This window comes from Rhinolophus hipposideros, assembly GCF_964194185.1.
Source record: "Rhinolophus hipposideros genome assembly, chromosome: 22".
In the NCBI taxonomy this organism is placed as follows: Eukaryota; Metazoa; Chordata; class Mammalia; order Chiroptera; family Rhinolophidae; genus Rhinolophus; species Rhinolophus hipposideros.
Genome location: NC_138068.1, coordinates 20,559,524 through 20,574,590, shown reverse-complemented (window position 1 = coordinate 20,574,590; position 15,067 = coordinate 20,559,524). Strand labels below are relative to the sequence as shown.

Here is a 15,067-nt window from a genome sequence, read left to right as displayed (position 1 = left end):
CAAAAGCTCTGCTCTCCGCCTTCCCTTCCCCAGAAATCCTGGGTGGTCCCTCTCACCTGAGTGAGCTCTTCCTGGATAAACATCTGCCTTCCCACAGACTCGTGTGGGGGTCCCAGAAAGTGCCTGCTACTCTGAGGCTGCAGGCCACTCATTATCCAGCAGCACTCTGGGACTTTTCCTCCAGAAACCACATGTGTTTATTTTTTATGAGGTTTTTCTTTTTGTCTTGTTTCTTGTTACAGGGGGAAAAGATTCAAAAATGTATAGTGCAAACCTTGAAATTCCCCTTCTTTGTCCTTCCTTCCCCCAAAGTAACCTCGTTCTACAGTGTGAGTTTGTCTATTTAGCAAAAGTACTTTTCTAAATTTTCCAGTGAAGTTTTCCTTAACAATATCAGGGAAGTAACACCCTGTGTCCTTGGGAGCTTAGGGGTATAATTTCTAGTGGTTCGGCAAGTCTCTTCAAAGTCTCCTATTTTAATGAAAGATCATAGGAATTTTCCACTTCATAATATGTCCATGTTTGTCTTAATATAGAAATGATCCTTTCAAATAATTTCTCCCAAATCCCCAAATAGAACATTCCTTAGGAAACCACTGCATGTGTGCCCCTTCCCCGTGGACTCAGGAAGCACACCCTGAGAAGGTGATTGCAGAACTGGAGCAAAATAACCCTGGATCGGTAATTATCTCAGAGATTCCGTTTTAAAATTAGGTCAGGTATGGGGATCAGTATCTTCTCTTTGTTCTCAGAGGCTATTGGTGGCTGGAATCCAAGTCTGAGGTTCCTGTGTCTGGGCTTGAGCTTCTAGAAGGATAATGGAAGAAGAAGGTCTGAGTAACATAAATGATCCCTGGCTGGCCGGGAGGTCAGGCTTTTAGACGAGGGGAGGGCCTCTGTCCCTGGGGAAGGAGGTGGTCTGGCTCCAGAGTGAGGGTTTGGGGACCTGGCCCTCCTCTCTTCCCTTAGTCTCTCTATCATACCTTCTTGTTTGCCTTAAAGTAAAGCTCTCCCCTGAGGTCCTGAGGAAAGTTTAGGCTCGTCTGGCTTTGGGGAAAACCATGTGACTCATGAACATAAAGGCTCTGCCTCTCAGTCCCCTGGGAACGGGGTTTTGCACATGGGAGGCTGTGTGGATGCTTTCCAGTTGATGCCACGTGTAGAATTCCCTGGGCTCATCTTAAGATGTAGAAATGCAGTTTTAAAACTCTAAATAAGGGTATAATACGTGCAAATGCCTGTTTCTGTACTTAAAAGTAGCAAGTGTACAGAAATACGATACCTACTAAGGTTATAAATTGACCACTGACCTGGGCATGGAGGAAAGGGCATGGCTTCTGAGTTTCAGAAGTACATTTGCCAATATAACAAAGGTGTGCCCACTTCCGGCATTATGAACAATTTCAAACATGCAGAGTTGAAATAATTGTACATTCTCCATTTTACTCTACAATTTCCACAATTCATATTCTGTTATATTTATCTCCTAACTAGCCATTCCATTTTTTGTGGTGCATATTAAAGGACAGCTGTAGACAGTACACACTCCTAACTAAACACTTCGGTGTCCATGTTATTAACTACCTTGCCATTTTTTGGGGGGATAAGATTTACATACAGTGAAATGCACAGATCGTAAGTGTACTACCTAAGTGACAAATGCATATACCTGTCAACCCAACCCCCCCTTTCAAGATCACGTCATCCCAGAAAGCTGTCCTGCTGCTTCCCAGCCCATCTCCACCCCTACTCTCCAGAGGCAACCCCTGTTCTGATTCCCATCAGGTATGAACTTCACCTTCCAAGGTATAGCTCTTGGCTGGGGTCTCTGAACAGGGGCCTGCATTTGCCTCCTGGAAAATGCAGCAGCGGCCATCTCTTCCATCATTCATCCTTCTACCTCATCAGTTGCCACTTCTTAGAATTTGGCTCTGCCTCTGTGAGCTAGTATTCCCTTTTCTCCAAAAATGTGTTTTTAAAACACTCCAGAAATTATAGGCTTTCTCCCTTTTCATATGCTTGATTCTAAAACCAACTGTACTTCTGTATACTTTTTCATTGAAAATCCCAAATCAAAATCTTGCCACACCAAATTCAGGTCCTAGTGAAGTACTAGGGAAAAGAAAAGGTGATCTCATAAATTTGATCATTTGCAGCTAGTAGAAATCATTAAGCCGCCAAACACATCACATTGGTAGACACAACCCAGCGTCAATGAGCTTTATCTGATCCATCATATTCACTTGAGAAGGAAAATAACAGAACACATCCAAAGTGCCAGTCCTATCGTTATGTTAAAAGCTCGATTGGGTCAAAGAGCAAACTTGTTTTCGTCTCCCAGTGTCTTTAAATGTATTCTCTGGGCCTCATTCCTCCCCTGCCCCTGGGAGGGATGTGGGGAGTCTGGGGCTGCTTCCATTGCTACAGGATGTATCCACTGTAACAACAGCTATAAACTGCATTTGGAGATAGAGGCCGCCCCTTCCCCAGCTTGGGCCCGCTGCCAGCCTTGCCTTCTGGTGGGGAGGGAGGCAGCAACTGCTTGGCCTTGGCCTGGTTTTGTCTCGTGTTGCTACGATGTGTGGGATGGGAAGAGGAAAGTTCATACTTGACCAGTGCTGTGGTGAACTGGCTTCTGGCTCTCTGAGCCTGCTGTGTTTAAAGCTGAAACGTGTGCTTCTGGTACCTCCTCCATGAGTATTCCGAGACCTACCTTTTATACCCCCACTCTCATCCCTTCTGTTCTCTCCCCTGCCATTCCCTTACTTTGGTTGACACACTGTCTTTGGTTGGCCCTCTGTAACTTTCCTCTTGGCCCCTGGTTCGTAGGGCCCCCTCGAGGTGAAGCAGAATCACGCCACCACGTCCTTCCACTGGTGGTGAGACTCAGCACTTCCCCAGCTTCTAAACATTGTTCTCTCACTTCCAGCTCTTTCATTGGCTAAAGATCAGGCAGGAGTCCGAACTCTGGGCTACCTTGTTTTGCAGTCCCACGTTGGGCCTGCCCCTCTCCTTATGTATGGGAGCTATTGCATTGGGGTCACAGCAGAAACAGATGAGAAAATTACACTTTAACTCCCTAGTTCACAAGAAATATGTTATTAATAACACTTTGTGTAAAAGGCAAGATGAAGTAGAGAATTTTATATATATTTTTTAATTCTCTTGCTTTTAAATACTTTGACATGCAAGACTATGTTTGACTTTCAGGTATTAGGTTTTCAGATATATTTAGAGAAAACATAAACAAAAGTAGATTGCCTGCAACTTGTTCTTATTTTACAATTCTGTACAAAGCTGCTTTATTCATTCAACAATTATTTAGTGATTGCCTACTACCGTGTTTCCCCCAAAATAAGACCGGGCCTTATAATAATTTTTGCTTCAAAAGATGCATTAAGGTATATTTTCAGGGGTTGTCTTATTTTTTCATGTACAACAATCTACATTTATTCAAATATAGTCATGTCATCTTCTGAAATATAACGTACTAAATGCGTCCATCTGGCTGATGATCTTAATTGGGGCTTATTTTCGGGGTAGGTCTTATTTTTGGGGAAACACAGTATACACTGGGCCCCTGTCTAAGCATAAAGGAGATGATTATAAGTGCTTATTTCTGGTGGAAATGAGACAGCCAATTTAAAAAACTATGCTTGGGACCCACCCTTGACCACTTAAATCATAATCCCTGAGCATAAGCGCTGGACGTCATTATTTTGTAAAAGCTTCCCAGGTTTTGTGACATGCAACTAGGGTTGGGTACTACTGGTTCAGAGCCTCGTTTGCCATGGATAAGCGTCCAGGAGGCTATAACAAAAATATTCAGGGGTAAGGAACTCTCCTTGAAAGATTAAAAATATAACGGGAATGCATTCAACAGAAGAGCTGCAAGATAAAGTTGAGAAAAATCTCCCCCAAAATGTAAGAAAACTAAAGGATCACTCTGGGGTATTCAACATCTGATTAACATGAGTTCCAGAGAGAGAAAACAGGTGGAAAATTATCAGCAAGAATATAAGAAAAACTTCTAGAACTAAGGACAGAAGCTCCTAGGTTGGAGTTGAGTGTCCACAGCTATTAATTTTTAATAAGACCCACGCCAGGTCCCATCATCGTGAAATCTCAGAACACTGGACAGACACAATCCAGAGAGAGAAGAAAACCAGACAAAGGATTAGACATACAACAGCATGCCACATCCTAACAGCATCCCTAGCAATGAGGAGAGTAGAGCAATGCCCTCAAAATTCTGATTTTAAAAACGTTATTTACAATCTAGAGTTTTATACTCAACCAAACTATTGGTCAAGTGTAAGAATAAGATAAATATTTTCAGACATATAAGGTCATATGTATTTATCTGTCACGCACCATTTTTTTCAGGAAGCTACTGAAGACTACATTAAAATAAGGAAGTAAAGAAAGTAAGACATGGGATCCTGGCAATTTGAGACTCCAACATGAGAAACAAAAGGGGTACCTCGGAATGAAGGTCAAGGGTGCTGAGCGGTAAACGTAGAGAGTCCTGAATAGGGTTCCAAGAAGAAAACAAAACTGATAAGTTATCTGATGTGTTTGAATGTATTCAGAGGAGATGTTTACTTCAAGAAACTGAGGGATAATTTAGTATTGAGGCATGGAAAACAAAACAAGAATTGGAAAATTAAGCCAAAACTACAGAAAATAAAACCAAAAAAATTTGTACAATAAAAAAACAAATCCAGAGCACATCATGTGTTGCAGCTGTGAATAATAGTTATGTAGGAAAATACTACAAACCCTGAATAGTGCTATAACTGCTGGGATGTGGGAAGGGCAAGGAGAGGCAAGAGTCATGTTTCCTTCCATGGTAAGAACTAAAGAAAGAAGGAAAACCATGGTGCTTAGTTAGAAACATGAAGGTAAATATCAGAAGGAACAGCTACAAGTATTTAAATTGCTATTTGACTTTTTTATAGTACAAGAATTTGAGTAAAAATTAAGTGCTAAAAGTTTGCCATAACCTAAAACTATGCTCGTAATAAGCCAGGTGCTTCTGGCTCTTTTCCAGTGAAGTAACTGATGAATGAGTTTTCTAGAACTCCAGGGGGAATCTGGAGGAATAGACCAAAGGGAATCCATTGCAGGCATGAAATAGCTTTGAAGTCTCCTCCTATCTTTAAAATTGTACACATAATTTGCACTTTGGTGTGTGTGGAGAATGCAGGGCCCCAGCAGAATCAGGAACACAGCCAGCCAGGTGAGAGCCCTGATGGGGCCTGGATGAGGGGAGTAACTGAGGGGCATCTTAGAGGAGCAAAGCCCAGGAGGGAGTGAGGAGGGTTGGCACCAGGCACAGGGAAAGAGCTGGCCTTAGGCTACAACAGGGACAGCTATCCCACTGCAACCTGAGCGGAGGCAGGGCGAGGGCACCTGGACAGCAAGGCCAGAGGGAAGGGGAGGGTTCAGACTTCCTGGGACAGTGTCGTGGGTGGCTGTGGCCCAGCTGAGGTCGTTAGGTCAACACTTCTGCACCCTCTCCTACAGCTGGGGTGCAGCTGCGTGGTCCGCTCACAGCTCGCTTTAGCCAGGGCTGGCATTTTGCCAGGTTAATTCACCAGAAGAAAGAGGGAGTTAGGCGTTTGGGGAAGTAATTATCACGAAGGGCTGTGGAATCTGTGCTGGGCAGGAGGGAGTGGAGACAAGTGGAGAAGCAACTGAGAGTGAGAGGGGGTAGTAGAAGTCTTGTTTTGCTCAAAGGTCGCTGGACCCCACCCTTTGCAGGAGAAGTGCATTGGTGTGGGCTGAGACTAGGCCAGTGAGGTGAGGGCCAAGCAGATTCCTGGGAAGAGCCGACCTGGCAGTGACAGCCGAAAGGGCTAGGACAGGTCAGATGGTTTGAGAGTGACTTGGGGTAAATTTGAGACGGCTCCACAGAGTGACTGGATTGGTGGGCGCGGGGCCAGCCCAGCTGAAGCCTGGGTCAGGCTGTGGTGATGGGGTGGGGATGAGCTGGAGGTGCGGGTGTTGGGGAAGACGGTGGCTCCACTCGGATGTGTTGAGTTTCAGAAGCTTAAACCTTTGCTCAGGAGGCAGGACAGACCTGCGTCCAGGAGGCAAAGTCCGGGGCTGGAGGTGGGGATGTGGGAACCACTGTCGGGTTAGAGGCCCTGGTGAGAGTGAACGTGGACATGACCAAGGGCGACAGGAGCTGAGGGAGCTGAGGGCATGGCAGGGTGAGAATGCAGGGTGCACATGGAAGCAGGAAAGGCCAAGGGGAGGCAACCTCTCCAGGTGACTGGCCCGCTCTGAGGGCTGGTGTCTGGGGAGGACAGGGGCTGAGGACATAGGAGGAAGGGAGGTGGGTTGAGGACTGATCACACCCTGGCTAAAGAGAGAGGAGGGGGCCGAGGGAGTGAGGCCCAAAGGAAGGAAAAGCCAGGTCCAAGGCCCCCATGTGGGAAGTGGGGTGGGTGGTCACGGCCTCCACTTCTCAGGTGTGAGGTGGCACACCCCAAGCCAGTGGCTTGGGGACACTAGGTGAGTTTCAATCTCTGCAATCTTGGGAAAGTTCCACTTTGAGCCTGGAAACAGGAACGAGCAATCCTTTACTCAGCATAATGACCCTGACTTAGACCTCATTCCTCCTGGGTCCTCCAAATGTGAGGACCATTTTACAAGTGAGTTCATTTTCTTAAACACGATACTACAGCACGTGGTGCTAAAGTGGGTCCATCTGATTCCAGGCCCTGTTTCCCCGGGACTCTGGCCTCCAGCTCACTCTCTGGTCCTCTACCCTGAGGTACGTTCCATTTTTACAGATGGAAATATTGAGGCTCCAGGGGGAAATAATTTGTTCAAAGTTATCCAGTTAAGTGGTAAAGCCACTTTCAACCCAGGTCCCTCTGCCATTGTGGGGATAGAACCAGGAGTGCAGTTTCCAGGCTCTCGGCCTCACGTGGAAAGGTGCTGGCTCGGGTAGTAAACGGCCATCAGCTGTGATTGGATGGGCATCAGCTGTGGCTAGTTGGCCGTCAGCTGTAACCAGTGAGCCATTGGCCACTAATATAACTGCCATGGCTACGCTAGCAGCAAATGGGGGCTGGCAAGAAGATGGTGGCTGAGCCTGCAAGTGGTGGAGTGTGGATTGCGGATTGCAGAGAGGCAGATTGCAGCTAGTGGATAGGGTCGGTCGGTTGGCAGAAAAGCGGACAGCAGGTCGTACGTCGTGTGAATCCAGCCTCCGGTGAGCTTATAGTGGTTTGACTCCCCTACCTATGGCTCCGTGGGTGTTCCTTTTTGGCCTCACCGTGTCCTGTGTTCTTATGTGGGGAGCGGGACCAGAGACCCAGCAGGGTCTCCCGCACAACAGCCATTGTGTAAAGGAGCAGAGGCTCAGAGAAGGAACCTGCCACGGGCACACAGTAATTGATGCCCACCCCCCAACCCCAGGCCAGGGGTTGCTCCACCCTCATGTGACAGACCAGTCAAGGCCAGCTCTGTGCCTTTCCGCAGGCCCAGGAGTGGTGCGGGTGAGCTGGGCCTTGAGTGTGCCCTTGCCCTGAGCTGACCCTGTTTCCCCAAACAGTCCTCTCAGACCTGCAATGCCCAACAGCAGTGCTTGGCCCAGACTCAGTACCTGCGCGTGGTCTAGAAGGGACACAGACTCTCTCAGATGGGCAGTGACTCCGAGAGATGACACGTGGAGTCCCAGAGCAGAGGTGAAGCCAATGAATCATTGGCAGAGCAGCCAATGAATCATTTCTGAGCACCTACCTACCATGTGCTGCACTCTGTGTAGGCGCTGGGCTACAGCAGGAGCCAAACATAAAGGAAACACTGTCATTAAGTGTCTCATATGTTAGCAGAAGGGAGAAATGAAATAAGAGAAGGAGCAGCAAGGAGGCAGGTCCCACACACCTTGTGGGCCATTGTTTAGCCTTTGACTTTTGCTCTGAACGAGTGGGATGCAGGAACAGCATGATCCAGCAGGATCACTCTTGTCAGTGTAGTGAGACCAGACTGCAGTAGGCAAGGCCAAAGCAAGGAGACCACTGAGGAGACAATGGTAATAATCCGGAGATGATGGTGACTTTGGAGTGAGTGGCAGTGGTGGAAGTGGTGAGAAGTGATCAGATTCTGGAGATATTTGAATGTAGAACCAGTAGTAGTTGAGCATGGATTGGATGTGGAGGGAGGGGTACGGGAAAGAAAAGAGTCAAAGATGACAGATGGGGACTGGGAAAATTACAGTTGGAGCACATGTTATGGGAGGAAGATCATGAGTTCATCTGGGGAGGTCAAATTTGAGATGTTTGCTAGACTTTGAATTAGAAACAAGGAGTGGGCTAGACCTTTACATTCAGAAGAGATGGGGGAGAGGAGGAAGCAGTCAGCAGAGAAACCAGAGGACTGAAGGAGAGGTGTTAGTCTTCTGACTGGTCGGGTAAGAGGAAGAGTGAGCACAGACTTTAAGGTTTGGGGGATGGGCCCCTCCCCCCACTGCAGCCTCAGCCCAGCGCTTAGTCTGACAAAAGAGAGGTGTAACCACTTCCCCAAGGCCATGGCCAACCTAGTTCTTTCCATTGCTCTTATTGGCTCTTATTACACTTAGTCTCATGCAACTTTGTGTTCGTGAGATTTGTCCACTTTGACACACATATCTGTAGATCAAGAGTCAGCAAACTAAGGCCCTCGGGCCAAGTTTGTTTTAGCAAATAGCCACAGCCATGCCCACTCTGGTTGTCTAAGATTGCTTCCACACTCCCAACAGGACTGAGTGGTTACCAGGGCCACATGGCCAGCAAAGCCAAAAATATTTATTGTCTTGTCTTTTAAAGGGAAAGTTTGCTGACTTCTTCTCTTCCTCTTTCACTATAACAGTGTGTTGTTCTGTTATAGAAATACACATGATATTTAACTGGACATTTAGGCGTGTCCCAATTTTTTGCTATTATGAATATGCTCCATTAAACATACCTGTGTTTCTTTGGGCTCACGTGCACTCGAAAGTAGAATCCGAGGTTTGTAAAATATGGGCATCTTCAGTTCTGATAGATTTTGCCAAATTGTTCTCCAGGGTGGCTGAAAAAAATTTACATTCCCATAAGCAGCGTAAAAAGTTCCCATATTCCTCTAAAACTTGGTATTGTGTTTTGCCAGACTTTATTAGTTGGCAATCCTTTATATATATATATATATATATATGTATATATATATATATAAAAGAATATATATATATGAGAACACTGTGTTTCTCTAGGGTCTGTCAGCTCCAAGTCATTGTCCTTCAATCTAGGGCACAGCTCAGCTCCAAGGCCAGTCGCCGTTTTCAATCTTTAGTTGCAGGGGGTGCAGCCCCCCATCCCATGAGGAAATTGAATCTGCAACCTTGTTGAGAGCTCACGCTCTAACCAACTGAGCCATCCAGCCGTCTTACAGTGTTTCCCCCAAAATAAGACCTAGCCGGACAATCAGTTCTAATGCGTTTTTTGGAGCAAAAATTAATATGACTTGGTTTTATAGTAAAATAAGGGTCTTTTATTATGAGATAAGACCCAATCTTATAGTAAAATAATACTGGGTCTTATCTCACATAATTAAAGACCCTTATTTTACTATAATATAAGACCAGGTCTTATATTAATTTTTGCTCCAAAAGACGCATTAGAACTGATTGTCTGGCTAGGTCTTATTTTTGGGGCAACACGGTAGTTGGCAATCTTTTATTGTTTGTAGATTCCTTGGGTTATTTTGGCTGTGAATGATAGTTTTGCTCTTTTTTTAGTCTTGGTGCTCTGGCTGGGACCTCCATACAATACTGCATTTTGTTTGATGAAAAAAATTTAAAATTTTGTTTCTGACTTTGAAGGGAACAATGCTTAACATTTTACAATATACTATGGTATTTTACCATTAAGTATAATGTTTGCTCCAAGTTTTGTTTTGTTTTGTTTTGTTTTTATTTTGGGAGAATTCACTTAGGAAACCATTTGGACTAGTTGGCTTTTTGAGGTATATGGTACTCAGTTTGCCTATTTCTTTTTTGTTTAGTCTTGGCAAATTATCTTTTTTGAGAAAATTGTGTATTTCATCTAAATTTTAAACTTACTGGCATAAAGTTTATATAATCTTATTTTTGTCATTTCTGATATATATAGTTATGTCCTTTTGAAATTAATTTTATTGATCTTTTCAAAGATCTAGTTTTGTTTTGTGGTCCATACTAGTGTTTGTTTTCTATTTCATCAATTTCTCTTCTTCATTATTATCATCCTTAACTTTCTTTGTGTTTACATTGTTATTCCTTTTTAAAATTCTTTGACACTGCTAATACATTTCCTGTATTCTTACCTAATATAACAAAGCTATAAATCTTCTAAATGCTGCTTTAGTTGCCCCCCTGCTCAGAGTTTTTATTTTATTCTCAGTTTTGGTTTGATCTAAATAATTTTCATTTCTGTATGATTTCATCTTTGAGTAATAAGTTTTTTAGAAGAATGTTTCAATGTCCAAACATTTGGAGTCTACTTGGCTCATATCTGTGGTCAGGGAATATGGTCTATATGAAACTGATTAGTTGATATCTGTTGAGAAATTTTTTGGAGTCTCGTAGTTAGATTTTTTTTGGTAAATGTTTCTTGTATGCTGGAAAGTAACATTGGGTTCAGGGTTCTATCAGGGTCCATTGATCAGGATTATTAATAGTATTAAAATCATCTATATTCTTTTTTTGGCTGTTTGGTCTTCAGTTACTGAAAGAGGTCTTACTTAAATCTCCTACCCTGCTGGAGGATTTGGCCATTTTTCCTTGTATCTGGTCACTTTTGCTTTATACATTTTCAATACTTTTTTTTAACTTCTAACATACAAGTTCAGAATTGTATTTTTCTAGAAAATTGTTCTTTTAACCATTTTTGTGGTGACCCTCTTTATCCCTAAGCACGTCTTTTTTCTTACAGCCTTATTTGGTCTGATTTTCTTATATCTTTTGGTTAGTTTTTCTGAAGTATACCTTTTGCCACCTTTTTTACTTTTGGTGCCCTAAGATTTTAAACGTCCTCTTGTAAACACCCTAGAGCTGCATTTTATTTTTCTTGGCCAATCTGATCATCCGTTTTAATAGGTGAATATAAACATTTTCTACCTCTGGTTATGTGCCATTTATAGTCCTTTCTTTTTACTTTGCCTCCTTTTTCTTCTTTTCTGCCTTCCATATTTTAATACACTTTACTTTTCTCCTGCATTGGCAGTTATACTTTCTATTCTTTTAGTGATTTCTCTTAAATGTCTGAAATACATACTTGACTTTACAAAGCTGGACAATTATCATTATCTTTAACTTCCTCCTCCTCTCGTATAAATCAAGTTTCTTAGAACACTGAACTCTGGTTACCCTCTCCAGTCTTACCTGGTCCTGCGTTCAGTGCTCCTTGTTTTGCACGCCACAAATTAATCATCACTAGTCATGTTCCAATTAAGTGCTTGTTTAGATGACTTACATGTTTACCAATTTAGTTGCTCACCATTTTGCCATCTAATTTCTTGTCTTTAGAGTTCTGCAAATTCACTAAAACGTGCCTAGATGCTTTTATTTTTATTTATCCTGCTCTGGATTTTATGTGAGGATCCTGGTCTTTAATTAATTTTGGAAGCTCTTCAGGAACTGCCTCTCCTATATTCTTTCCTCTCTGGAACTCCAACTGGACATGGGCGTTCTTCTCACTTTACCATTCCAGTCACTTCCTCTTTTATACTCTGTCCCATCACCTTTTTTCTCTATTTAATTGCTTCTGATTATCCTCCAATTCAGAGAGATTCTCTTCTGCTGTGTCTAATCTGCTTTCTTGCCTCATCCTTTGCGATGTGAATTTCAATAGCTCTATTTTTCAATTCTAGAAATTAAACCTTTTTTAAACCTCTATGTTCCTTTTTAGGGCCTTGCTCTTTCATGTTTTAATCTCCCCACCCCACCTTTTCTCTTTCTCTAACCACAAGCTTCATGAAGGCGAGGAGGACTTTTGGTTCACTGCTGTCATTCTCAGCACCTCGTACTGTCTCGGAACTGACAGACTCGGGTGTGCGCTGTCACATGACAGTGACAGCAGGAATAGAGGATGCGGAGCCGCAGTCTGGCCTGCGAGTCCAGGCTTTCCAGTCTCTGCTCAGCCCGGGCCAGGGGGAGAGAGACCCGCGCAGGCCATGACATCATGGGACTGTGACGCGCCCTGGGAGCCCCCGCCCTTCATAGTTAGTGCGCGCTGGGAATCCAGGCTCTCTGCGCCCTGACATCACGGTCCGGGCGGGCGGGTTTTGCGTCGGCCCAATGGGAGCAGCGCGCCGACCTCCCCTTTAAGGAATGTTGTGACCTGACGTCACCCGGGCGAGTTACCTCCCCGAGTCTCCGCCGCCGGGCTCAGCGTGAGCCCCGGAGCCCTGGAGCGCGAGGTGCAGAGCCCCCGAGCCCCTGAACCGCAGCCACATCCCCACGCCGTGCGCCCCGGAGCCTCGGCCTGTGCGCCCCGCCGGGCCCGCGAGATGCCCTCGGACCGGCCTTTCAAGCAGCGGCGGAGCTTCGGTGAGGCCGGGCGGGCAGTCAGCGACTGTGTGTGGGGGGGTGGGGGGCGCGACCGACAGGGCTGCCCCAGGTGACGTCAGCCCCGTGACGTCAGGCTCCAGCTGGACCCCAGGCTGGCAGGCAGGTTCAGGCCTGGGCCCCGGCCTGCCCGACGGCTCCAGGGGTGGGGGCTTTGGGGAGGGAGGGCCGGAGGGGCCACGCCTCTGGGACAGGCGGCGTGAGCCGCGAAGAGGGCCCAGCTTCACTGTCCGACCTCCTTCCGCAGCCGACCGCTGTAAGGAGGTGCAGCAGATCCGCGACCAGCACCCCAGCAAGATCCCGGTAAGTCCCTCCGCCCCCTAAGCTCCCCGCCCGGCCCCAGGCCCCGCCCCGGGCTCACGCGTCCCGCGCCCCACACGGTTCCCAGGTCATCATTGAGCGCTACAAGGGGGAGAAGCAGCTGCCTGTCCTGGACAAGACCAAGTTCCTGGTCCCAGACCATGTCAACATGAGCGAGTTGGTCAAGATAATCCGGTGCGTGGGCAGTAACTGTCAGAGGGGGGCTCAGGTCCTGCTGGAGTCAAGCAGTGGGCCAGGTCCTGAGAAGGGCTGGGGTGGGGCGCGGGATGGGGCGTCGGGTACCTGTTCTGGGGAGGTTGGGAAAGGTCAAGGTCAGGGCTGGGGTCGGCGTCAGGTGAGAGCCTCTAGATGGGGCTGGGCTGGGTGGGAATCAGAGGCTGGGCATCATTTGGGGGAAGTCTGAGCTGCGCCCACCCAGCAGCCAGGGCCTCCTGTCCACCTCAGGCGCCGCCTGCAGCTGAACCCCACGCAGGCCTTCTTCCTGCTGGTGAACCAGCACAGCATGGTGAGCGTGTCCACGCCCATCGCGGACATCTATGAGCAGGAGAAGGATGACGATGGCTTCCTCTACATGGTCTACGCCTCCCAGGAAACCTTCGGCTTCTGAGCCAGCAGTAGGGGGCGCTGGCCTGGGAGTGGGGGGCCCTGTCAGGCTCTGCCCAGGGAGCTCCTGGCTCTTGCACTGAGCTGCCTCTGCCCCTTGGGTCTGGGCAGGAATGCCACCCCTTGGGGACACTAACCACTCCATCTCTGCCCTGGGTAGATCCTGAGCCAGTCATGTTAGGGTTGTCGCTCTGGGTGCTGGCTGGATGGGGGCGGGTGGGGAGCAGCCCCCAGCACCCCTGCTCTGTCTGGTTCGTTTTTTTGTTTGTTTTTTTTAGGCCCCTGTCTGTCTGTCCATCTGCCCCTCCCCCACTTGAGGCGCTGTCCCCAGCCTGGACCCACCCACCCCTGAAGGTCTGGCCCCTGGCTCACCTGGCCTTGACATGGTGTATGGATCTGTGGGCATTGTCCTTCTGCAGAATAAAGATTGCTCAGGCCTGCCTGGCCCTTTGCCTCCAGCTGCTTGGGAGGGGTGGGGAGGACTCTTGGTGGGGCTGTCTCATTCTATTCTTGGCTCGCCAGTGCACATACTTGGATCCTGTGAATTTAGGGTTCATTCTGGAAACCCACATCCTTGTGAAGTGTACCAAAGCAGTATTAGGGGCCAAGCCCATGTCTTCATAACAAAAAACATTTATTAAGTACCCACAACCTAACAAACCCTGCTCACCCTTCTTCCCTTTTCCTGCCTGGGAGGAGGCTCCTTGGTGTGCAGAGAGACAAACGGGGGGTCCCAGTGGAGGTACTCCTGGCAGCCAACGTGCCACAGACCTTGCTGCCAGCCTTGGCTCCTCTTTGGTGCCAAGATTCGTGACCCTGGACTTGAACCTCTTCTGAGGACTTGTCTGCTGGCAACTCTGGCTAGAGGGCTTGGCCCAGCTTCTGGCCTTCCCACCCCCTGAAGTCCATGCAGCCCTGTGCCCAGCCAGGCCTATTTGAGCACAAGCATGGCCTCGGTGCCGTCCTTGGCGGTCAAGTAGAGACCATGCGTGAGGTAGTACTCTCGCCGCAGGAAGGCATAGAAGTAGTCGGAGATGAGCAGGATCTGGGGGGAGAGAGTGAGTGTGAGAAGCTTAGAGGTACCTCCCCCTGAACCCTGAGTCTGAGCGGCTAGGCAGGTACTGGAGACCTTACCCTGGGACCCCCACCTCAGGACCTACGCTTGGTCCTGCCAGGTCTCACTGGCACCTCCTCCCTCTACCACGGTCTATACCTCCTTCCTGTGCCCTAGCCTCTGAACTCCAGACAGTACTTCTGCAACCAGAGGCCCCCCCCACCTCACCTCTTGGGGGCCCACAGGCCCCTCCACCCCAGCCAGGCCCCCTGTCAATCCCGCTTCTACTGGGAACCATGCCTCCCATCTTCCATCCAGGTGCTCAGGCCACAGAATCACCTGCTACTTTTCCTCCCATATACAAAGCCACTAAGACCTGTCACTTGTAGCTCCTCAACTCTCTCAAATGCACCCATTTCTACCCGTCTTCACAGCTACCACCCCAGACAAGGTCGCTGCCATCTCAGCAGCAGCCTCCTCTCTGGGCTCCGAATCGCACACCTTCCCTCCCC

At 47.5% G+C, this 15,067-nt stretch overlaps 2 protein-coding genes across 3 annotated transcripts in view; one reads left to right on the top strand and one right to left on the bottom strand.

Moving 5' to 3' along the window:
- Positions 1 to 9,679: 9,679 nt before the first annotated feature.
- MAP1LC3A (microtubule associated protein 1 light chain 3 alpha) lies at positions 9,680 to 13,947 on the top strand. 2 transcript variants are annotated; one of them, XM_081033886.1, is made up of 5 exons: positions 9,680 to 12,559; positions 12,825 to 12,880; positions 12,966 to 13,072; positions 13,343 to 13,512; positions 13,780 to 13,947. In XM_081033886.1, the coding sequence occupies exons 1-4, from the start codon at positions 12,520 to 12,522 to the stop codon at positions 13,503 to 13,505; spliced, it is 366 nt and encodes a 121-aa protein (XP_080890012.1). In that variant the 5' UTR covers positions 9,680 to 12,519; the 3' UTR covers positions 13,506 to 13,512; positions 13,780 to 13,947. The 2 variants fall into 2 exon arrangements, with proteins under 2 accessions (XP_080890012.1, XP_080890011.1); XM_081033885.1 differs by having other exon boundaries at positions 9,683 to 12,559; positions 13,343 to 13,947.
- Positions 13,948 to 14,118: 171 nt separating this feature from the next.
- Positions 14,119 to 15,067, bottom strand: part of PIGU (phosphatidylinositol glycan anchor biosynthesis class U) — a 78,631-nt gene continuing 77,682 nt past the window's right edge. The window contains exon 12 of the mRNA XM_081033884.1: positions 14,119 to 14,546. Within this exon, the coding sequence (XP_080890010.1) occupies positions 14,433 to 14,546 (114 nt within the window). The 3' untranslated portion in view covers positions 14,119 to 14,432. The remainder of the gene's footprint in view (positions 14,547 to 15,067) is intronic.

What these genes read in the sequence shown, in the direction of transcription:
- MAP1LC3A (XM_081033886.1), top strand. Translation starts at nt 12,520, where the DNA reads ATGCCCTCGGACCGGCCTTTCAAGCAGCGGCGGAGCTTCG. An exon ending in CAAGCAGCGGCGGAGCTTCG is followed by an intron (nt 12,560 to 12,824) that starts GTGAGGCCGGGC and finishes CTCCTTCCGCAG; the next exon opens with CCGACCGCTGTAAGGAGGTG. An exon ending in GAGTTGGTCAAGATAATCCG is followed by an intron (nt 13,073 to 13,342) that starts GTGCGTGGGCAG and finishes TGTCCACCTCAG; the next exon opens with GCGCCGCCTGCAGCTGAACC.